This window comes from Rhopalosiphum padi, chromosome 3 (genome assembly GCF_020882245.1).
Source record: "Rhopalosiphum padi isolate XX-2018 chromosome 3, ASM2088224v1, whole genome shotgun sequence".
NCBI lineage: Eukaryota > Metazoa > Arthropoda > Insecta > Hemiptera > Aphididae > Rhopalosiphum > Rhopalosiphum padi.
The window spans coordinates 66,581,472-66,607,768 of record NC_083599.1 but is presented as its reverse complement, the minus strand read 5'-3'; the positions used below and the strand labels follow the sequence as shown (position 1 = coordinate 66,607,768).

General features: G+C 24.3%; 1 protein-coding gene across 5 annotated transcripts in view; it reads right to left on the bottom strand.

Annotated features, from left to right (window-relative positions):
* The window catches only part of LOC132924235 (FYVE, RhoGEF and PH domain-containing protein 6-like), a 35,876-nt gene that overhangs the window by 5,575 nt on the left and 4,004 nt on the right, over positions 1 to 26,297 (bottom strand). The window contains exons 1-2 of one of the 5 annotated variants that reach the window (XM_060988413.1): positions 21,587 to 21,719; positions 358 to 439 (exon numbers count right to left, since the gene is read on the bottom strand). In XM_060988413.1, coding sequence (XP_060844396.1) covers positions 358 to 439; positions 21,587 to 21,704 — 200 coding nt within the window. In that variant the 5' untranslated portion in view covers positions 21,705 to 21,719. Of the gene's footprint in view, positions 1 to 357; positions 440 to 2,928; positions 3,444 to 15,203; positions 15,431 to 21,586; positions 21,720 to 26,297 lie in introns of those variants that run through there. The other 4 variants (XM_060988416.1, XM_060988417.1, XM_060988414.1 and 1 more) reach the window with 4 other exon arrangements.

Here is a 26,297-nt window from a genome sequence, read left to right as displayed (position 1 = left end):
AAAAAATGAAAAATCAATACTCATTATAATATTAGTAATAATAATTCTGATAGAACGAAAAATACACACAATTGTAAATAAAATAAATATTTAAATCAATTTGGTTTTTCTTTTTTTGTTATCTACCTACCTATTAAAATGTCATTTCCTATTTTTATATTAGATATTGTGAGACTCACTATCAGAGTCATGTATCATTGCAATCTTAGTAGTTTGAAGTTTTCTGTTCCTTATTGTCAATATTATAAAGTTAATTTGAATTATTTTACATAAACTAAAAAAAACAAAATTTAATTTGATATATTTTTTTTTATAAGTCATATCTAGTTCTAATTCTTAATAATAATTAAAACATACTTTTGTGGTTCATGGCAACTGCAGTCACTTGAATTTGTAGGAAATAAATTTGGTTTTGGTAGTGGAAGTGGCTTTATTTTCTCTAAACAAAAATTAAAGGAATCATGTTAAACATTTGCTAAAACTGATTTATAATAAATACATTTTTATTTTTAATTATTTTTTATTGTAAACTATTCAAATATTTTCATTACTAATGATTATTGAATACTTAATATGATTTCAAAAGTAATAGAAATAATTAGATTGCTTAATGAAAAAAAAAAATAAAACAATTTAAGAAATTGATGTTTATCGCTTCTTCATATTAAATTCTGTAAAAGCAATTATAAAAAATAAGTCATCATTTATTATTTCAATACATCATTTGTTACTACTTACCACTAATTAATTAATAAAATATCAGTTAAATATAACCTATTATACTACCAATTTATTTTCATCTGGTGCATAATAGAATAGGTAGCATTAAAATGAGGTCAAGTATAATGAGTAATTACTAATAACTATTACATATTATACATCTATACAGATTCTAGATAGGTATTACAATTATAGTTAATTGATTTATAAATATTTTTTACTATATAATTTTTATAACTCTGTATAATATTTTGTTTAAACTTGTTTGATCATTTCTTACAACTATTCATTATTTAATTTGAAAAAAAATAGTTTATTATTACAGCTAACAACCTAAAAAAAAAAATAAAAATAATAAAAATAAATAGATAATAACTCATATTTAGAGCAACCATAACTTTGAAATATAATATTTTCCAAACTTTTTTTATATTCTTTACAATTATAAGTTTGGTATCATTAATAAAATTATATTAATTTTGTTACAAAAATAATGGAATAGCTTGGTATCAACTGAATTTTCTGTTAAAAAGGAGTTTTTGTTATAAGGAGACAAAAATATACAAGATATAGGCTATGTGGAACTGTAATTCTTTTCCATTTTAAGGAGATATTTGCCTTATTGAATGTCTGTTTTAGGGAGGTTTTACGGTATATATATATAAATATATAATTGGATGTATTAAGAGTACATCACTCACATATTATCGCATTACTGATATATAACATAGCGAGTTTTACATTCAGAATAATCCATTCTAATATTATATTTTTTAATTTAGAGTGATAATTGAAATTTATCATACAATTTAAAGGTAAAAATATTATTTACACAAATGTTTTTTTTTTTTTATTTTATTTTTAAAACAAGTTATAAGCATTTTAAATTAAAAATAACCGATTAAAATGGATTATTCTGAACAAGAATGTGTTAGTAATACCAATACAACACAACGAGTATGACGTCCTCTTAATTAAAAGTAGATAGCATACTCAACCAGGCTAGGCACATTTCTAAACAAAATTGGTACCAAAAAAAAAAAAGAATACACAATACCGATAATTGATAACCGGTTTTTTTATGTATTTGATGTTCACTAAAATCATTATATAGTATGTGATAGAATTTAATTTTTTTTAGAGAACAAAGAAAAAAAAAATATATAGTATAGTATGTGATAGAATTTAATTTTTTTTAGAAAACAAAGAAATTTGTTTTAGATGTGTTTTTGAAGTTGCCACTGGTGTTTATCCTTTTAAATATTAAGTACTAAAGGACACATTCATTTTGAGAACTAAAAAAAGTCTTCCCTTCAGAATAGAGTATACAAAATACAAGACCTTAACCTTAACACCCCACATAAAAAAATCCTAGATCTACTACTGTACTCAACTATAAAACTGTATAGTATATTAAATATATATACATATACATATATATATATATAGTACCTATATAATTACATTTTAAATAATTAATTTGTTAACATTTCTTAATGATTAAATCTTTTGTTTTATGTACTCAATAGAGTAAGTTTACTAAAAATAAAACAAAAAGTAGGTACATCACATATAAAGTTATTTATAATAAATATGTGATTCAATCTTAAAATTGAATTAAAAGAGACTAACTCACATAAAATAGTATTAAAAGGAGACCACGCCAGCAAGTGTGCTGTCTGGCTTACAAATGTACAACATAACAAATTTGCTTTCAGTAAAATTGATTTTGTGTAATTAACTTTAATAATAGAGTGAATTAATCTATCATCAAGATTAAAGGTAAGGACATTACCTATCTATTATCTCTCATCGGTTTCAACATTTTAATTCTTAAACAAGTTATATAATAGCATTTTTATATTATAGTATTATACAACCTCATTATTTTCTTAAAAATCAAAATATTATTAAAAACCAGCAAATAAATCAACTTGCTTTGATATTAAATTTGACTTTATGTTTTTAATTGGAAATCTGATATAAAAATGAATTGTTGATTACAAACAGTCAATATCTACTAAATCTAATAAATAAGGTTGAAATGTATAAAAAGTAAATAGCTAGAGAACATAATCCGACCACTGGTAGAATGGTATTAGAATTTATAAATTAACCTTTTCAAAAAGTTATTTTGGTCTTCATATATTACATAAAGACAGGTGACAACAATAATATTTAGTGACTGCAATGAAGAACTCTGGTTACCTGGCGTGTTCATGATTTCCCATTTAGACTTTGCCTAGCCAAACCAACATATTATCAACAGATGCGTACAGTCTGCAGCTATCAGCAGTAAGGTTAGTAGCTCTCCACCCAAACAAGTCTAACAGTTGTTGACCGGCTGCAGATATCGGGATTACTCCCGGACCCGCATCGCAATGTGATTGAGAGCGAACCTTCGGGAGCGGTAAGCGAGACGACAAATAAGTATGTGAGAAGGTAGGTAATGAGTACTCAGACTCACGCGAAAATGATTTGACGAACGCTAATAAAAAATGTCGTCGGCGGCCACGGTCGGGTGAACGGGTGATGGAGACGAGCGCGCGGGCCAAGACGAATTCGAAAACGGACTACGGTGAACGAATTAGCGAACTACCGAATAAAACGAGTAAATTATAACAACAATAACAATAATAATAAAACGAACGCGACATCCGCTGAGTAGACTGGACAGTGGACACTGATAATAACTATTACACTGATGATAAGTGACGCAGTATTAGTGCGCGTGCGGGCGCGACGAACTGGTGCGTGTTCCGTGTCCGTGAGTGTACATTTCGTTCGTAGATAAGAAATACTCGACCGCCCGCCCACTCAGCCGCGGAAAGAGCACCGATTAAATGATAAGAGAATTTTGGACTGGTCGGACAAATTTTATTTATTTTATTCGATCAATTGTGATTCCGGTGATTGGATAGCATAAAACTTGCTAACGAAATAGAATCAGAACGTTTAATGAAAACGATGAGTATTGTCGCTAATGTCGCTGGTTTAATAGAGGTCCACCGAACACATAAGTTAGTAACATGTTTTTTTTACCTAAGTAAAATGTTTTATTCTATATTAATAATATAATGTGTATTCGTGTATAAATGTATAATGCACCTATTGCACTATTGCACAATGATAATTTACCTTATACAAAATATATATTATAATTTATAGGTATAAAATGAATTTTTTGTCACCAGTCCGTATTATAAAATAGGGTATGCAGCGTTAATCAGACATTGTCTTCGCAGAAACTAAAGTCAATCCTTGAGTTGGCTTCTGAAAAATTTATATTTAAATTGGCTCCCAAAAGCGTAAAATATTATGATTTAACAATGGGTTCTCATATGAATTATACGCGTTTAATTTTACGACGTCATTCAAACTCAGTAATACAAAACTAGTTTGATACGTTTTGAATCTTTTCTTTCCAAATTTACTTCACAAATTTGTTCACCGCATCCAAATAGGTATATCTATTCAACTTTAAAAAAATAATACATAATGTTCAAGCTAATATTAAAATTATTGTAAGAAACTTCAATATAATAAAACTACACCGGAAAATAATTAGAGATAAAATCCAATATTTAGAAGATATGTCAAACATAACATTACACTAGAGTTATTTCAAGGTTTCAATAATGTATAATAAAAATATTAAACGACAAAATATATAAGCCTGGCAGAATAATTTAATATAATATTTTTATTATAAATTATAAATTTGTGTTTATTTGTATATATATATATATATTTACATATATTATTTTTATTTTAATCATACGTACCTACCAATTACCAGCATGTCCTTTTAAAAGATATTTAGGTACGTGATTCAATGATAACATTAAATAGTAGGTACAAAGAGAAAAAAATTAATATGTATACATATTTACGAGTATATAAAAATTATTTTTCCACACACTTGTGAAATTTTTTACTAATTTTATTAAATAATTTTGTGTGAAAAAAAAATATAATTTTCATTGAAACTATACGCAAGATATTATATTATATTATTTATCATATTATGATCAATTTACGAGTGCCGTTAATCATGTGTTAAAATTAAGAATCATGCAAACTTATTCGATTATTTCGAGTGTAACAGATAACAGACGCCAACTTTACTGCTCTAGGAATAATAACGTATAATTTTAAATAATTAATAACATTTTGGTAACCAATTTATTTAAAAATCAAAAAGTAGGTACCTAGCTAATTCAATGTACTTTTTAAGGATAAAATATTGGAAATAATCTACGATCATATATTTACTATTTTATACTCATAATTCTTATTTTATACCGATTTTGATTCAATTAATATTTTAATAATTATTTTATAATATATGTGTCATGCGATATGTTTTTGAAAAAAAAAGTCAGACTATTTTTCTAAATCACTATATTATTTAAAAACTATATAAATACTGATAGTGTGTCACTCAGACACACAGTCGCAGTGTCAGTCTCTGTTCAGAATTGTGTTACGTATACAACGATTTATTATTTAATTCAAATTTAACACATCAATTACAATTTACCGTGGTTACTGAGTACTGACCTATACCATGTGGAGTTATTTCTAAATGTAGATACTATATAAAGCAGAATGACATTATTGATTTTTTTAATATGCATTGATCTTGATTAGACGACGGTAACGTATGTATATATGGCCGTTTATCATTGATTGTAATTAATTTAAAACGTAAAAATTTGTGGAACTTTTCACACTATACCTAGTACAAGTTTGCTTTTTTCGATAAACCTAAGCTAACTATAAGTTTCATTTTATACATAACACAAAACTTAAATTAATTTTAATTTTGAGTTCTTTAAATTTAATATGTTCGGCATTAATTAGTTATATAGCCTTATAGATATCTTCTAACACACAGGACACAGCTACAAATGTATAATTTATTTATTTAAGGGGATCGGTGGCGGACATTTATTTTAGCCAAAACATCCAATTTTTATTCCATCATACTGATCGATGTTGTAATGCTATAATACTTTTTAAAACTGATTTGAATTTAGTTAAGTTTATGTAATAACCTATTATGGGTATTGAATATTTTACCTATTAATATATTTTTGCACTCTTTTTACGCGATAAATACATCACTTTATTACAACTGTCAACTGATGACTATATCCACCAATTCACAAACCTAAAATAATAAAACATATTGGATGTTTCTATGATAAATATTAAGTTATACCCAGTATTTATATAAATAATTTATTGTATAGCTGTATATATCAATTACGAGCTATAATAGTGCAATAACTATGTTAGCTTTATTATCTTTACACTAGATAAGTATTACCAGTATTCTACGTAAACCAAAGTTGACAAAAGTAGCAATAGTAAATAACAATACAATAACTATCAACTGCACATCTCGTATACAATTAATTGATATAATATTAAGACACTTGTATAGTCTTTAGAATCTAGATTTATTTATAAATTTAACATCAATACATTATTTAAAACAAAAAATATCCTCGTGAATAAACTTTAGTGAAACTTGATAATTTCGAAAGATTCTGATTCATATTTTTAAACCCAAACGCCTTACGATGCATACATTAATTTCGATATCAATTGGACATTGGTATAAGTAATACATTATCATGGTGATTTCGCCGTATCAGAATTACTTAATATCGTTTTAAGCATCGCATCCGCTGTCAATGCCTATCAAAAATTCTGTATATTATGTTGATATAACGCTAGTAATAAAATGTCTATTGCGTATATAAAGGTAAGGATGTGCCTATTACAGTAAATAGTAAAATATCGTCTTTTATTGAAAGTAGTCGATGGCAATAGAGAACAAAAAACGATGATATAAGTTGGTAATTTTGAAACATATACAATAGTACCTATATATACATATGTATAACAGGACATGGTATTCGAATTAGCATCATCATATTACGGAAAGTAATGTACCTATAATAAATATATTAGGTATGATACATCAATAATCATTTACTTTACTCATCTGTTTTCCTTTCATTCATTATTCCAAAAACGATTAATATTTAAAAAAATAATTTTTTACACAATTTTAAGCCGTTAGAAAATAACATTTTCTTAAAAAGTTACCTATATTTTTTATCATTATTAATTTTTAAATGTTTCTACTTTTTTAATGATAACATACACTTCTAATTCCTTATTCCAAAACAAAATATTTTTTGGAGTACCTTCTTCAATACATAAGAATTGAATTTTGGATGAGTAGTTTCTATAATAATTAGTAAACAGTAAGCAATAAGCACACGGGAATAATCAGCAAAATGTCGATTCACTTTAGATGACATACGTAATGCGTATTATACATTATACAAATACTATATTATTTAAATCAAATTTATATTTAATTTTATAAATATCCCAAATCCTAATTTGAAACTTAAAATTCGTATACCATATAAGTAAATATAGATATGTATATAAAACAGAAACTATGGTAGAGATAAAATATTTTTATTTTTACTATTGAATCCTAAAAGTAAAAACTAAATTCAACTTACTATAATGTTACTATAGAATTCACCCTTAATATTGAAGATTTTGATTTTTATCTGATATAAAAATAAATATCTTTTGACTAAAAAATAAACACATCATTATAAATCGCTCCGCTCACATTTTAAAATTAGTAATTTAATGTACATTTTATTATTATTGTTGTTCTTATTAGTTGTAATTTGTTTATTTTAAATCGTTATATTTATTATAATTACTAATCAATATATTTTAAATATGTATGGCATTTATGTAATCATTCATTGAAATTATACTATTATTATAACGTTATAAGTAATTGCTGTTAAATATTTTGATATAATGATATGTATACAAATTCAATAACGCTTGGTGATAAAGATAATAATGAAAATAAATGTAATAAATTCGCAATGCAATTGTACGTGTCTTATGTCTGTATCCTGATTATAATATAACTATTAGAACTTATTTATGTTTTTTTTTTTTTGACAATCGTGGGATAAATAACTTATTAAAATGTTGAATACAAATATTTGTATTCTTTAACGTATTTCATTTTTACTTAATTAACCAAGATAATTTATAATTATTTACGGCTCATTGAACAGAAAAATGTTCACAAATCACATAAAATATAAACATATTTTTATTCAGTTAAAAATATATTAATAAATTTATAATTCATATTTTAAGTTGTTCGGTTGTACACTTGTATCAACCTATGCTATATTATAATATTATATATTAGATAAATAATTACTTTCCCTATTAATTTTAACATGTAAAAATACATAACTAGTTATAGTAATCATGTGTTAAAAAAGATTAGTCAAGTTTAATGTTGTGAAAATTAATATCTTACTCAACTTTTGACTTGTCGTAAATACTATACTGCAGTTAGCCTTGCGTAATGTGTTGTAATTTGTAAAAAAAAATATTATTACCTAAATATATAGAAATATTTACATTAGAAAATATTAGTGCAGGTGTTATTATATTAGATTTGCTTTTAGTATCTAAATTTAAGTGCGAATGACCAACGAAAATAATTATATATCTACGAGTATTATTATCAAGGCAGCTGAACGCAAGTTTTGAAGTTGGTCAGACTTGTATTTATAGGTATATTAATTCAACCGAAATTATAAATATAATAATATTTACTTTTATACATCCAAACAGGTAGGTATACTGAATAATAACTTAACGATCGGCGTTTACGAACCAACAAGTCACACTTAATACTTTATAAATTATTAACATTTGACGAATAACTTTTAATTTTTATTTAATAATTAATCATTATTAAAAATTTCATACTAACTCGTAATGCCCAATAAAAAAATCAATAAAATTTTTTAAAACCATTTAGAATGGCTTTATTGAACCTTAGTAATAGTGATGCTAAGGATTTTTCTTATTAGAGTCATATAGAAATAAAATAAAATCTCACTGCAAACAGTGCAAACACTGAAACACCTCTCCCATCACAACTCACAAGCCGTAAAAAGTGAAATAATAAAATGTATTTAAATTATATATACAAAAAATGGACGTTTGTATGCATCAAATGGTACATCTTTAATTTCTATTGAACAAAGCTTATAAATCTACAAATATCTATAGTTCAAATTATAAATTGGCACCGAATAATTAGTGTTAAAATATTAATCAGGTAAATTTATATTTGATACAAATGATACAAATTAAAAAATAATAATTTATACTAATAGTATTAACACAATACAATTGTTATATATATCACGAATAAACTATGTATTGCTGGCTAACAAATATTTTGTAATAATATATATAATATATATATATTTACGAGAGAGTCACAGGTACTACGCGCGGAAGTTTCCCGAGTGCGTTCTGAAATTACCTTTTTTTGTATGTTCCGAGTGCGTCCCGAAATAAGGTATCACCCGAGACCCGAGTGTGTCTCAATTCATTTAGAGAGGTACCCAATTATTAATGAAATTAAAATAAAATGCAATTTCCCCATCATTTCCAGTGCTTCACAACCATAGGTGTAAAACATAAGCAACTATATATTATTATAGTTGTAGATTCAAATGTGCATGGACCAATTGCGTCTAAAACAAAGTTTCAACATAAACAATCGTAAACACTAAAATGCTTGAAAATTAAACATTTATTAATCGATCAATTTATTACTGGTTGTAATATATTTGATAACAGTATCGAGAATTTTATGAAACGTTATTATTATTATGCAAGTAATATAATTTATATTATACTCAATTGATATCCCCGGTATTATCATTAATTAAAGATTAATACATTAATATATAGAATAAACCTAGGTATTATATTAAAGCAATATTACTAATATTATAGTTTATAATATTATTGTGTACATTACAATCAATAGTATAACTGTTTTTTGTGTTTTTGCTTATTAAATTCAAATAATTCAAGCATGTGCAAACTACATTACATTACATACTTTTACTGAACAATTTCTACTCAGGTTGGGCCAATAATAGGGCCAGACATTTTAATTTTTAAGACTGTGTATGGTAGGCCCACCCCTGGCGTCACTGTATTGCTTGCCGAAATAATATTAGAATTTTTTATTTTATTTAAAAACGAGAAATATATTTTTGCAGCAAAAATTCTAGCTTTTGAATGTCAATTGACAATTATAGACAAAGTAATTTTAACTAAATTTTTAAGTAAAAAATTAAAGTGTGGATTTTCTAACATTTTTAATTTAAAATATTTGGTTACGTTAAATATTATTAGTAGTCGTTTTTTACCATCAAATTATAATTTAGCAAGTGGTTTTTTTTTTTTATTAAATCACTCTAAAACTGAAAAAATAAAAATGCAAAATCGTTAATGGTGAATGGTGAATGCACTAGATTATTAGGTTATTACCTGCAAGGTACATAAATAATACACATATACAATCATAGCACAGTGACTTAAATATAATTTATATAGATATCTTTAGGTATACAAAATCACACATGCAGCAAGTTACGAGTATAGTTATATAACAACTATGATTCGTATTATAATTATAAAATTATGGCTACCTATATGTAGATTAAACCTGTTTGCAATATTGCAATCTATTTATTCAGAATTTAAACCTATATATAAAAAAATTGCTCCATGAATAAATGTGTTTATTTTGTAATGTTAAATTTAAGAGGTAATTTCTTTCACATTTTAAATATTATCTTTCTATTTGCATATTTATATTTAATATTCAAGTACCTATAATATAAAATACAGATATTTTATCACGTTCGTGTTCATCGTAAGTTCATTATTATTAAAGTAATTAAACATTATTAATCAATGGCGTAGCCAAGGGAGGTGTTTTTGGGTATTAAAACACCCCTCCACCCACGGCTGTATTTATATCAAAAATATAATATTTATATAATATAGGAGTATAATTATTTGGTCGTGGTAAAATGTATTCTGTTATGTCATATTCACTACCACGGCCACGGTTTGAAATAAACTTTATCTTAAAATAGTGCACACTTCGTATCATATGTTATATCACGATTGATTCACACTTAGTTAAGAATTTAATTGATACCAAGAATTAAGATATTTATTTATTATTTTAATTCATGCATAGTACTACAGTATTTTGAAAACCTACGTAGTTGACATTGGAGCTGATGAATATTTTGGCTTGGGGAAATTCGCATTATTGAATGAACAAAAACAAAACCCATAAAAATGTTGAAACTGTTTTAGCTGAATGTAATATCCTTCAATATATAGGCTTTTAATAATTTTAGTTTCTTTATCAGTTAATATACTGCAACTAGTGAAAAGCCATTTTCGACTCTTAAGTGTTTAAAAGCATATCTGAGGAATATAATAAGTGAAAATCGACTTAACGGGTTAACATTACTGGATATTCACAGTGACATAGAAATATCTGTCGAAGAAGTTATAGAAAATATATTTTAAATGTATTATTTATATATAAACTATTGTTAATATTTACATTATAATCATTTATGAAAAAGTAAAACAATCTATTTTAAATAAATATTTGAAAGTTAAACGCATATTATAATTTATTAAAACAATGTATGGTTACATTATACATTATAGGAGTAAATCTTTCACAAGTTACATTTTATAACAAAAAAAAAAACACCCCCTTAAAAAAATCCTGGCTATGCCACTGTTATGAACTTAATGTGTATTTAATCATTTTATTGAAAATAATTAAAGTTATATATTTTAAGTTAATGGAATAAAACCAATGGTCTTATTAACTTGCAGTATAATTTCAAGACTAAAATATAAAATTAAATCTATAAGAAGTAGTGATTATAATCATACTTTTATTAAATAGGTAATGCTTTAAGTATAAAAAATATAAGTTAACTATACTTTAAAGTTTTAACTATATATATATATATTTAATTACTCAAGTATGAAATTGAGTTAAAACATCTAACAGTTAAGACTAAAAGTTAAACATTGACTTGTCCAGTGTCAATAATAGATGATCGTTTATCTATCCCAAGTTATTAAAAAACATATTATTTCATATTTGAAAAAAAACATAATGTGACGTGATACTCATTACAAGACATTTTGAAAAATAGGTACTTGCCTATTAAATTATTTGTAAATATTTGTTTTTTAGTTTTATTTTTAGTTGGAAAAGTAATATTATTAAAAATAAATACTATGAAACAAATTTAATTAAAAATGCTCTCAAGCTTTGCATAGCAAAATTATAAAAAGTAAACCCACCTATTAATTTTATATAATATTAAATAAAAAATAAAATTGTATATTTATACCTATATGGTTATAATAAATGTCGTATGACACTAGATTTCAAGTTTAAAAATCTTAATTTTAAACAAAAATGTGTATTATATTTTATTTTTAAAATTCATACATAGAAACCATCAACAATGATATTTTTTGTTTAACTATAGTCCATTAAAATAAAATTAGTAATAATTACATTTTTGTAATACGTCTTAAACTATTGTTTTGGCAAAGTGTCTACTGTCTATAGCAATATATAAATAAAATACCTCGCGTTGCAGTTTTTATAACAAATAAATTAACATAATTTATGTTCCATCTAAATTCCAAAACAAATTTTTTAATATTTACATAGATACTAATAATATAATAATAATACTAATTTCTTTATTTTAATAACTGCAAATATTGAAATATAATATATATATTATGAAATAAGAATCAAGTATATATATATATATTTTTTTATAGGTATAGTTATTAGTTAATACCTACCCATTTATAGTAAAATCAAAATATATTATTGTTGATGAATGCCTATACTATATATTAATAATAAAAGTACATAAGAACTGTATATATTTAATATTATTTGAATCATTTATTACGTATGGCATAATTGGTTGGGGTGGAGCCTATGAAAATACTTTAGTACAACCACAAAAATGCCAACATACAATAATTATTAATTAGAGTAGTAAATATAAAAGATAAAAACCCAACCAAAATACTATATGAGGATTTTAACTTCCTCAAAATAAATCAATTAAATCAAAAATCAACCACTTTATACTTCAAAAAACATAACCTTTTATCCACTATACAACATGAAGTCAACACTAGATATGCAGTCAATAATTATTCATTAAACTGGCCAAAAAAAAAGTGGCTGTCAAAGAAGGTTTGAGTTCATAGGAATGTAAATGCCTCGTTTAATGCCTCGTAAGATAGACAACATGTCTTTACCCGTGTTTAAAAAATATGTATCTCACTGGATCCGATATGATTGTGAAAAAAACAAAAATAGAATAAGTATATATGTTAAATATTTCTTATACTTATACTAGTGTAATTTAGTTTTTGATTTTTAACTCAAAGTGTGAATTTTAGTTAAAGTTTAAAATATTTTGAATAACTCCTGGGTCTCCACACGAGTGTGAATAATTTTCACTGAGAATAATCGTGTGGAGGCCCCCAGTATTCAATTTGATTTCAAATAAAATAAATAAATCTGTATTAATGTAAGTATTATCAAAAAGTGAAAAAACATCACGTTTTAATTATTGTGACTTTATGGAGGAGAGGAAGGTGACTGCATCAACATTTTTACATATGTTTTGATCATGCTACTGATACTAGTTTGGTCCCAGACAATTTTTATCATTACATTTTTTTTGTTATGATAAGTACTATAATTTATGATTGTACCAAAGATTTCTTTTACATTTCATCGGTGTCTAAAGTAATTTGATGAACATTATTAAGCAAAGCCAAAGGTAATATTGTTGGTTTTATCTTTTAATCTACATGAGTATTAATATGAGTTTTTATATACATTTCAATGGTGACTAAACAAATTTTTGGGGCAAATAAAAAGAGTAAAACATTTTTACAGCTATAAGTGATGAAAATAAATAAATAATTTCATTGAAGAGTATGTGGGATTAATCAACAACTTACAACACTTAGACTTACTGTAAAAATATTTTATACATTGTTTAATAAAAAAAAATGAATGTTCAATACAAATAAAAATAAATAAAACACTGCGTCTATTGCTGTCATAATTATAAAAATATAAATTATTGCGTATTACTTATCAAAATGTATTATTATTATTCACTATGTCTAAAATATAAATCCATGGAATATGAATAACTCATGTTAAAGCTTAACCTATGAGTCTGAATAAACCTAAATATTATTATATATAATATAATTTGATTGTGTTTGTCTTTTTATTATGTTTTGAAAACTGTCCATGTTAGTATGTTACTAATTAGTAATTACTTAACTTGATTGTAGTACTAAGCCTATTAGTTAAACATTGCTTATTTTGATTAAATATTTTAAACTAATAACTTTATTACAAAATCAGTTCATTTTCAGAAAAATGAACAACATTTTTATAAAGTTAAAGTTTGAAATACGATATTTCCCTTTGTATTAAATAAAAACTAACAATCATTGCAATTTTGTTAGGTAATCTTTAAATTTTAAATTAGCTACCTATTTTGTGAGTGGCTCTGAATGTTTTTGGCTATTGATTATATTTCGTATTACTGATTTTAATAAACAAACAAAAGTCTTTTATTGTTAGCACTTTAAATCGTAATTAATTTACATTAAAAATATTGTTTACTCACTGAATAGGTACAGTACCCGCCGTTCGTGTAATATGATAGGTACTTATAAAGTTATAACTATTATTAATATAAAAACAACAAGTGATGTACCATGTACAATGAATACATGATGAATTTTGAGTATGCAACAGGTTAATTTTTTTTTTAATATACTCCATTCAACATTCTGGAAATACATCTCTATTTTAAAATGTATATATTTTTTTTATTTTTTTGTGTTATTATTTAATAAGCAATAGATTATAAAATTTAGTATAGATATATAATTAAATTGATCTAATTAATTATGTTTTAAATATTAATATTATAGAATAGAATTGTTAAGGTGTCTGGTTATGTTTATTGCTCGCTTATTTATAAATGTAAAATTTATTTTGAAAAATTAAGCTCCCTAAAATATAACTTATTCTTCAAAGCCTTTCTGTAAATTGCAATTCGTTTTTTAATTGAGGAATATTTACGACTTTTACATTTCATAATAAATAAATTTGATCATAAGATACATTTTTTTTTTTAATATTTAAAAGATGAAAGAAAACCTATCCATTTATGGATTTAAAAAATTATAAATTGAAAAAGAATTACATCTAGAGTAAAATTTTGCAATAAATTTCTATGAAAATGTAAACCCTTATTAAAAATAAAAATTACCGCCGTGTATGAATATGAGTAAAACAAGATGTAAGCATAAAGTTTTAATCAAATTATGACCATAGTACCAGCATATATTTAAATATATAAAGCTTATCTACAAAATAAAGTATATAATTTATTTAACTAAAAAAATCATACCACTCTTGTTAAGTTGTTTATTTTCTAAAAGTCTGTCGCCCCCACCTTGGAATTTATAGATGTCCTCTAAACTCAGATACTGGCAACTATTCGTCGTACCACACTATTTAAATCCAACAAAACCCCGGCCGCGCGGTAACAAGTATAAAATATATAATAATTACTAATAAATTTAGATCGACGGAAACGTTCATTATTATAGAAACAATAGTAAACAACACGTCTACTCGCAAACGACGTTCTCGCTGAATAGAACATTATTCTACTTGACGAATAATAATAATAAACGTAGGTACGCAAACTGGCAAACTTAATGACTAATGTTAGTATAAATATATAATCGTGACGTATTAAACTCAAATGCAATTAAAGGGAATTTAAACTTACCTATAGCTAGGTAATACCTATTATAGTTATAATACTATAATAAGCACCTATGTTTTATATATTACCTATATAACTGTATATTATAAATTATAGGTAATAAGCTAGGATAGAGTAATTTAATTAAGTAAATAAATAGTTAAATATTAAATGTAACATTTTGTAATTCTTATGTAGGTAATTGAGTTTTTTTATATACAATTATTACATTGAAGTAGGTATGATATAATTTTTTCGGTACCTAATTTGTAATTTAAAATATCTACTAGGTACTATAAAAGGTTTTTTGTTTTGAATTTGCATTTATATGAAGATACTTATACTTATACCTATATAACAGGTGTTAAAAAAATTGGCTTAAAAATCGAAACGATTTTATGATGAAAAATAAATTAAAAACAAATAGCTTATATACCTATTGCAGAGAATAAAATTGTGTGTTCTGCGTACAATACGAAATAAAAATGTAAGTAGTAACTAAATCATGAAATTCGGTATATTTAATTATATTATTATAAATTGCTAATTACTATTATTGATTTTAAAGTTTTGGTTTTGTTTTAAATTATTTGTAGAAGAAAAATTATCATGCCTATAAAATAGCTCAAAAGAATCAAAATAATTTGAAAATTATACCACATATAGAAATTGATAATATAAATATTTTATGATGGTTTTCAAGTAGGTATCTATAGTTATTCGTTTTTAGATTATAACAAAAACAAAAATCGTTTGGGAAGAAATATTATTATATGATTGAAAATACGGTCGTAAAAATGTTAACTTCAGTCATAAAAAATTAGCTTGATATTCCAGTAGAAAGTGGTTTTTATTAAAGGTTGCAAAGCTTATAAAAAACTGTATTAAATTGAAATAGACAATTAATTTGAATACTATCATAGTATTCATAGTATCATGGATTGATCGCGTTTCTGGGACTTCGTTGTCGTGAAATAAAACTCTCATGCAGCCCATGCAGGCATGGGCACATAGCAGCGATATTATAAGGACTAAGAGTCAAAGAACCTAGACGATAATCATAATCAACATTTAAACAGTACCTACACGGACAATAATAATAATAATAATAATAATTAATATGTTGTCATTACCTATTTTATCTTGAGATATGACTCAAGCAATGCACTGTATTATATTACCATTTACACAAGTTGCTCGTGTGATTCGGTCGATGAATGATATTATTATGTACGTGTCACGCTATCGGTACAGCTGTGGCACAACGAAACTCGCAGAAGGATTTGTGTACATAGTACTAATTGTATTTCTCTTGGCACTATCGATTTAAAATTATTTAATTATTATTGTTTATCGCAACGTTTTTCTGCGACGCGCGTGTTCGCCGTGAACACAAATACTGTGGATTATTTATATTATTGTTCGACGGCGGAACAAATCAACATTGCCATACCGTTGTGATTGTCCGCAGATTTCTAAACGTTATGCGTGCGAACAAGTAACAATTCGCAGCGACAGTGACACGCGCCGACACGAATATGTTTTCAGAACGTTTTATACGCAATGTCCATCAGATAAAATTGGGAATTAAATAGTTCGGTATATTAATTTAATATCGTTATCGTCGACGAAATACGTGAATTATAGAGTAATATTTTGTGTTGGTATGTGATGATATCTAGAGATATGGAAATAATATAACAACAACATAAAATATTATTATACTATTATAGTTATCCGTCGTAGGAAATGGCCGTCTCATTTGATAACTGATTATGTTTTAAATAATAATAATGCATATAAGTATATTCATACACACAAATAATATACCTAAATATACATATTATGTGTATCTAGGTATAATATTTTTGATATTGTTTATTTTTTAATTTACCTTCAGACTATATTTCGACAACTGTGAATGTCCAGTATTTAGAGGTTTCACTATATTTACAATAAGTAAAAAATTTATTTTATAATTTTAGGTACAAAAGTATTTTCTTTAACGGTTGTAACTTTGTTTTTATTTAAAAACCAAAACATTGTTATCTTTTTGTTGTTTTACCAAAACCATTATTATATTATACAGAATAAGTTAATAAGTATGTTTTCTTAGAATTTGATTATAAATTATTAGTTAAATAAGGATAAAAGTTCACAATTTAGATTTTAAACACATTAAAACATTATTAAATTTGGTTATAATGCGATTAACCGTGCCAGAACTAATTTTTATATTTAATTAACTTATTTATTTTAATAGTTGAAGGATAAAAGTATTTTACCCAATTATGCCAAATATATATTGTACATACTATTTATACTCAAAAGTTAAAGTTCATGGTTACCTACATTATAAACGAAGTGGGACATTGTATCTAAAAATAATACCCTAAAAATGTATTATTTTAAATCCAAGATGAAACAACTCGTAAATATATTCACAGATAGTTCTTTATTGACATTTAACATAATAACATACAGTAGTTTATTATAAAAGTTGTGTTAAAATACATAGCTAAATATTTGGAATTGGAACAAAACAATGATACAATTATATTACAGCATTTTATCTGCGGTTACTTTAGTTTAGATATACTTGGCCTAAACCAAACCGAAGTTGTTTATTCATTCTGTTATTGTTGCGGATTAAAAAATGAATATAAATGACGCAGATACATTGATTATAATACCAAGGATAAAAAATACTAGATACCAATTTATTATAGGCAGTAATTTATATTATTAAAGGCCATAGGTCCTGTTCCGAATAAATTTATTCAATATCAGTATAATCGGATTATTATAACTCTAGGTTTATTTTCCATTATTATATGATAAATAGATATTATTTCTTTTAGTAAGAAGTAAGTACTTTCAGAAATTAGATTAATTATGAATCAGCAGCGACTCTAGGAATAAAAAATCATGATGGCAATAGACACAAAATATGCCATAACGCCCATATGGACGCACATTAGGTGTTAAATTAGCCATACGATAAATAAAATAAGTGTTAAATTGAGGAGTGCTAAAATTATTAAATAATTATGTTCCACAAACCTTCTTACATACTTCATACTTTAATTTAAAAGAATTGTATTGAATTAATAAAACAATAAAAATACTTACAATAATAATTATATTATTTATACAATATTATGTTTTCGATTTAATAACGCAAATTTGCTAAATGGGTTTTAATTTGTAAGGGATTTTTAGAATTATTAAAGAAATTAGGAATGCATGTTCAAAATTTGAGAATACTAAAAAAACACATATAACTATATGTCACAACTACTTGTGTAGGTAATTGAACTTTTCTCAAAAATAATGAACATCCATTTCATAAACTGATGAACATCGATCATAATTATTCATAACGCCCATAACGGTGTAAGATGTTATTAGATTAATGGACATACATTTTATATTTTTATTAATTTCGTAATATGGACACCATTATTTTACACTATGTTCAATATAGGTACATTATACACGGCATGAACTTTATCGTTAAACAATATAAATAACATCTTATCTGCAGACTGGTACATTTATAGTTAAACATTATTATTATATATTTGTGAGGCACACGTCATTGTAGTACTTATTATACAAATTTGTTGGAACGATTATTATTATTATTTTCTGCAGTAAATAATATGATAATGAAGTATTGGTATTCTTATTAGGTATTAAACTAAATCTAATCAACAACCGCATTATGGTTAAGCAAATATGCACATAAATTCCGATAACAAATTTATCACTGAGTGAAAATTTAATAGATGTCTTTATGGAACCATTTACAAATTAAAAATATTGAAAATAGTTACAATATTTTTAATAAGTGTTTAAATTAAGACAAAATTCATAATTTTTTTCTTTTTAAAAACATTTGAATTTTGAAATTTTATTTTTTATAGGTAGGTATATAACGATAAAAAATTATTCGCCATGTCGAAATTCTTGACATTTTAAAACAAGACCCCACATAATTTGTTCTTAAATCAGTTAAATCTGTATAAAAATATTTAAAATACATAGGAATCATTCTTAAAATTATAAGCGGAACGTATTTATTTATTTATTTATTTATTTATTTAATGTATAAATGTATTGATTTTACAATAATATACTTTTTTCACGTATGTGTACATGATAAGTTGACGATATAAAATGCTTCGATTTTCAAAAATGAGAGTGGTTATGGATATAAAATTGAATATTAGTAGTATGAAACTTTTCATACTACTAATATTATAGTTTGTACTTTCGAGGGCTTGAACTAAAATATTCCAGGTACTTATTTTTAAAAACGAGAAACACAAACAAAAAAATCAAGAAAAAACCAAAATACTTTTTTTGACAAATCGATTTTGTTTTTTTATGTAACTTGTAAATGAATAACCGTAGATGCTTGAAATTTTCATCAAATGTATGTATTATCGTTTTTTAAAATTTTGAAAAAATTCATAAAAATCGCAAAGATGAGACTAAATTATTTTGTGATTAGAAATTCTTAAAAATGTTTCATACCTAAGATTTAAAAATATAATACAAAGTTTTTTATTAATTTTATATGAAATATGAATAAATTTTAATACATATAAAGAAAATTCTACCGGAAAGCCAAATTAATTTTTTATGAGCATTTCAAGTTCGAATGTTTACGAAATTCGATATTTATCCTTAAATACATTTTGATATTTTATAACTCTTATTGAGTTATTTATAGGCATGAGACATTTTCAATTTTTTGGGGTTTTTTTTTTTTATAAATATCGATTAATTTTTTGTTTATTGAATTAAATTTTTTGAAAATGTAATGCAAGATTCCACAAAAGTTATTCTTATATGTAAATAAAAATATTAAAATACATATGCAAAATTGTATTTATATACAAACAAAGTCTAGAATTCCGATTAAATTTGTTAAAATTGTAAAAAAATTTCATATTATTTCGTATAGGTATCTAAATAAAAATGCATAAAAACTTTTCTTTTTGTATTTAAATTTTGAAAATTGAATACAAGATTTTTCATTAAGTAGTTCATATTGAAACCAAAAACTTTTCTAATGTCTAAAGACATTAGACAATTTTTTTTTCGTAAAAAAATTTTACAACTTACGATAATACTGAAAGTAAAATAAATTAAGTAAATAAAAAAAAACATCTCAAAATCGTTTTTTCGTAAACAATAATATATCATACAATTATAAAATTTAATACACCTATAATAGTGACCCATTCGACACCTTATGCATTACAACAAAAGTGGTTCACACTTACCTACCTTTTTTTTATGAGCATTTGAAGTTGCATTTAACGAAATTCGTCAAAATCATAAAAATTACAAACTATAAGAATATTGGAGTAAAATATTTATAAAATTTTATAGCTGAGATGTGAAAAAATAATACAATATTTCTTACTATGAATTATAATAAATAGTTCACATTGGAACTAAAATTTTTATAAAATATACAAATATACTCGTAATTATAATTTATAGACATTTTAAGTTCAAATTTGGGCGAAATTACATATTTTTCAATGAATAACAATGTTCATTATTTTGTAATAATTTATTAAAAACGATATTTTTTGTTAGTCATATACTCGTAGGTTTCACATTAGTTACAAAAAACAAAATAGTTGTTATAATTGGTTATAATTTTAGACCTGTATTTTATATTTAGCTAAAACAACCCAAATAACTGTGAAGACAAATCTTCGCAGTTTACATTTAATGGATGAGTTAAGACCGTTAAAGGATAATTCCACAACCATTTAATTTATCACGGGCAATACCGTGTATAGGATCAATTCTAATATTACATTATTTATTTTATTAATTAACCAGCATTATTAAATAATATTTAAGCCCATAATACGTTTTGTAATAAATATAAATTATAATTTATAATATATCTAGAGTTAAAAACAATTAATACTTTACTGGTTTTAATTGTATACACGATTAGGTATATAGTAATCTATTTAGTTACTTACCGGAATTTATAATCCATTTTTTTGATAACCTAGATTTTGACGGAAAACCATGAAACCGTTTATGAGAAGTTTTTTGTACATGTGTACAATTAAAAAACGAACTTTTTCTTCCCGACATTTTAATAGTCAAAACTCGTGTATTAAATTTAATAATTTATTACTATTATTTATGTATTATTAATTATATTTCTTTTCTTTTCTGTATCTTTAACACTATTATCATCCTAATTGTCAAAATTAATTATATGACAATGTGTAAATTAAAAAAATGTAATAGTAAATATTGTTAACTAAAATAATGAAAAATGTATGATATCTTGTTTTTGAGTTTTAACAATAATTCATGTATTATATAATAGTATTACGTTTATAAAAACACCGATTTTATAATAGACTAATTTATAAAATCAATGATATAAATAACTATAAATAAATTGTAGTAAGTACGCATCACAACCACAACCAGACAACCAAGTAACAGCCAAGAGCTGACCAAAAGCGACTACTAACGATTGCAGACCTAAAACTGATCCAACGATACGTGCGTCTGCAGCGCTGCACATATTATAACGACACCGTATACAAATATATTATAGTTAGTAAGCGAATAATAGCTAGGAGACATTAATTATGCAACTATGTATTTTTTTCTTTTTTCATTTTATAATTTTGAATTTATATATCTATGGTACATCGCACAGTGATCTGAATTTGAAAATAAGTGACCAAAATTCAATTTTTTCAAAACTATTTTTTATTACAAATTTATTTTTGAAAATTCTTTTCTTTTCTTTTTTAATCCAAAATATTAATTTTTTTCAAGATAATTATAAATATTTAAGTTGAATAAAATGTTTAATTTTATTTTAAAACATACTTAATATCACTAATAATTAAAAAAAATTGTTATTTCAAAAACTTGTTGATAAAATTAATATAGACATGTCATCAATCTGCAATGCTGACTTATACATTTATAATAATTAGATTTATTTTTGTCAAACATTAGTTCAAACTAGCTATTATATGAATTATATGACTAATTAAAAAATTAATTATTAATAGCAAGATAAATATTTAATGAAATATCATTTTAGACATAAAGGCAAATAGACGGTTTTGACTCAGCAAAATCATTTTTTGTATGCAATAATTTTTTACTGGATTTAACTATTTTTTCGCTTAAATATACTTATATAATTATAAATTTTGAATAAAATAATTATTTAAGTTTAAACATATTTAAGTATAAGGATTTCTGCTCTCAAGTGTACTTCCTATAGAAATCCCTCCCTCTATTAGTATGTCATACTGTCATAGACTATTGTGATGGATGCGAGGACATCCCAATATGAACATGTCAAACACAATAAATTTTAAATTTTGACAAATATTAGTAAAAACAAAAGGATGAAAGCGATCGATGACTAATAATATTATCAAATTGATGTAGGAACCTAATTATTATTTAAAAATACTTCTTTTTATAATATCCGTTAATTTATTTTTTTATAATTATTTTTAAAATTCATAATTGTATTACATAATAATTCAGTAATATATTATACGAAAACATATAAAATAATTAATCCATCGATTTGGTAAGTATGATTATTGTATATTTGCATGAATATATTTTTTATTACACATAGTATACATTATTTAATTACAGCATAATAAAATAATATAATGTTTCCATTAAAATTAACTTAATTAAATATGTTAGTTAAACCTATAACAATGTATAAAACTATAAACCATTTTGGGACTACAAGTATCGATAATTTAAATAAATTGGGACTTATTGAACGAAAAATACAGTTTTTCTTTTTGTTAAATAATTATGTACTCACAAATATGTATAATTAAATACAAATTAAATAAAATTGTAAAAAATACAATACGGTTTGGGGTTTTTGATTATTGTACAAAAAAAAATTATATATTAAAATATGCCATAATTTGATAATAATAATTGTTCAAAATGCCTAGTTTATCAAATATACCATTTAAATTTAATATTTAATTTTACTATTTCACAAAACAAATGTAAATATTACCTAGAATATTTTATATTAAAACCATCTCAAAAAGAAATCCTGACTTCTGAACTCAACTTATAAAATATAATATATAACTTCTATACAATTAGGAATATAAAAAACTCATATCATTATATAATATACTATCTCATAAATGCATTAAATGATAAAATATTAATGTAAATGTAAATAATAAAACTTCTTCAATTATTTTTAACACTAAAATAATTATTTTTAACCATTGGATGAGGCATACAACTTTTAAATTTTAACTATACCTATAGATATATCAGTGTCAAGATGTTTACAAATTTAAATTGTAACACACAGAGTTTTATAATATTAGCTTAAAAATTATATAAAATGGAGTATAATTTAAAATTATATAATAACTATAATATACTAAACTATTTATAACTATACCTATTAAGGTATCTACACAAATATAATAAAACATTTACTACATAAAACAGGGACGTACGCAGAAAAAAGTTGTTTTTTTTTTTTTTTTTGGGGGGGGGGGGGTGTTTTTGAAAATCAGTTATTGAAAAGTAGAACTTTTTTTAATAAACAAACGAAATTTTTTTATGAAAATTAGCTATACCTACTTAGGTACAATACCTACTTTTATTAAGTATAAACATTGATATAAAGAAAAAATTACAATACTAAATCTAATTTTCGCGCAGTTTTAGCCATTATGTTAAAAATATCTTCGCAGTTAACACCTATATCTCTATGTACATTTAACAATATTAATTAATTTAATCTTTCGTCGCCAGTTTTGTTACGTAAATACTTAGGTACCCACATCAATACACAATAGGTATAATTTTATTTTATTTATAAATCCTGTTTAAGTATTTTTATTTTTATTCAAATTATATTAATTATTTTAATTTGTTAGTATTATATTTTTATTTTGCTTTAACTAGTTTTTCACAAACACATTGTAATATCATACCTGTCTATCAAAGACCAAAGTATAATATTAACATTAAAATAGAATAAGTAAATAACCATACTAAAACCAAACATTTCGGGGGGTGTTTGAAAACCCAAAACACCTCCATGTGTACGTCCCTGCCATAAACCCATACAAATGTTATTATTAATTAGGTTATTCATGGTAGTGTATAGCTGTGGAGAAAATTCAGTTTAAGCTAAGGTATAAGTATATCGTATTTCATATACTACATAAGTAGAGAAAAAAAATACCTATTAGACCAATTGGATTAATATTAAATTAGTAGGTATCTGGTATATTGTAAATTGTTTCAGTATATATACCTATAGGTACATATTATACATTCTCTGTGTTATCTAAGTGTAATACTCACTGCTAAATATAATTATATATAGTTGATACAGTTCTAATGTTTTATGTTTTATCACTTTTTTTTTAGTATATAAGCTATACATAGCTGCAGTGCAACTATAGAATTTTTACGCATTTTGAAATAAAAATTTTTATTTAGATGTATATCAATATCTACTTTGAACACGTAAGTTAGCATAACATTTCAATTTAATCGATAGTTTTTCTGATCGCAAAAACGACCACGTGTCCACGTGTAGTCGACGGAAAAAAAAATGTTTGGTGAAATATAAAAATAAGCGTAATGGTTTTGATCAACATACGATCAGATTTGTTTTTTGGATTTGATAAATACTTTATTATAACTTATATTAAAATTAAAATCACCACACTTGTCAATTGTCACTCAAAAAAACAATCAAATGTATGGTCAACTTATTAGGTTAAGGCTTTAAGTGTAAAAACTAAAAATAATACCAAACATAAAAATAACCATGTTTTAAATTATTTAATGATTAAGAACAGTAAATATTCCGCTATATTACTAAAAAGATTATTTTCTATACACAATGGAAAATTTAAAAATATATAATTATTTTTATTTTAAATTATTTTACGATGAAACTTTATTCACACCGTTCGAATGTGCATCGGTATTAACAGGTTTGTTTCCAATTTTCCTACTTCTAATTCGCCGACATTCGATTTTTCGATCAAAATATAGTTTTTAATGGTTTTTTAAAAAAAGTTAAATTTGTCGAAAACTGTGATGCTTCTTGGTATAGCAATTAATACAACTATCCTTATTCTATCTACTATCTAGTTATTTTATCCTACTTATACGGCTATCACATGATTATTGAAATCGATCGATTTATTATACACATTACATTATACGTATCCACTATCCATATACAGAATATAAATAATTAAAAAGTCCACTGACCACGTCGGTTAAGATACAAATTATGATTCAGTTTGTAGTAATATTATTTACTGCGTGAACTTCCACACAGTTGCACATACATTATAACATACAATATATACTACATAGTCCATAGTCTACATAGGTACATATATTTTTTATTTAATTTTTTCGTTGTTATGGAATGGTTCAAAATTAAGTTGGAAAAAAATCAGGACTTACTTGTAGTGAATAAAATATAAAACAGAATAGACTGAACACGTGAAGAAAACAAGTATCTACATAGTACATATATTACATTAACATTATTCAGATTAAAAGTTTAAGAGTAAACGAAATATTATTCCGATCCATTATATTGATATAGTAAAATACCATATTCGCTTATAATTTTTATTTATTATTATTGAAAGGTAGTCAAATGGA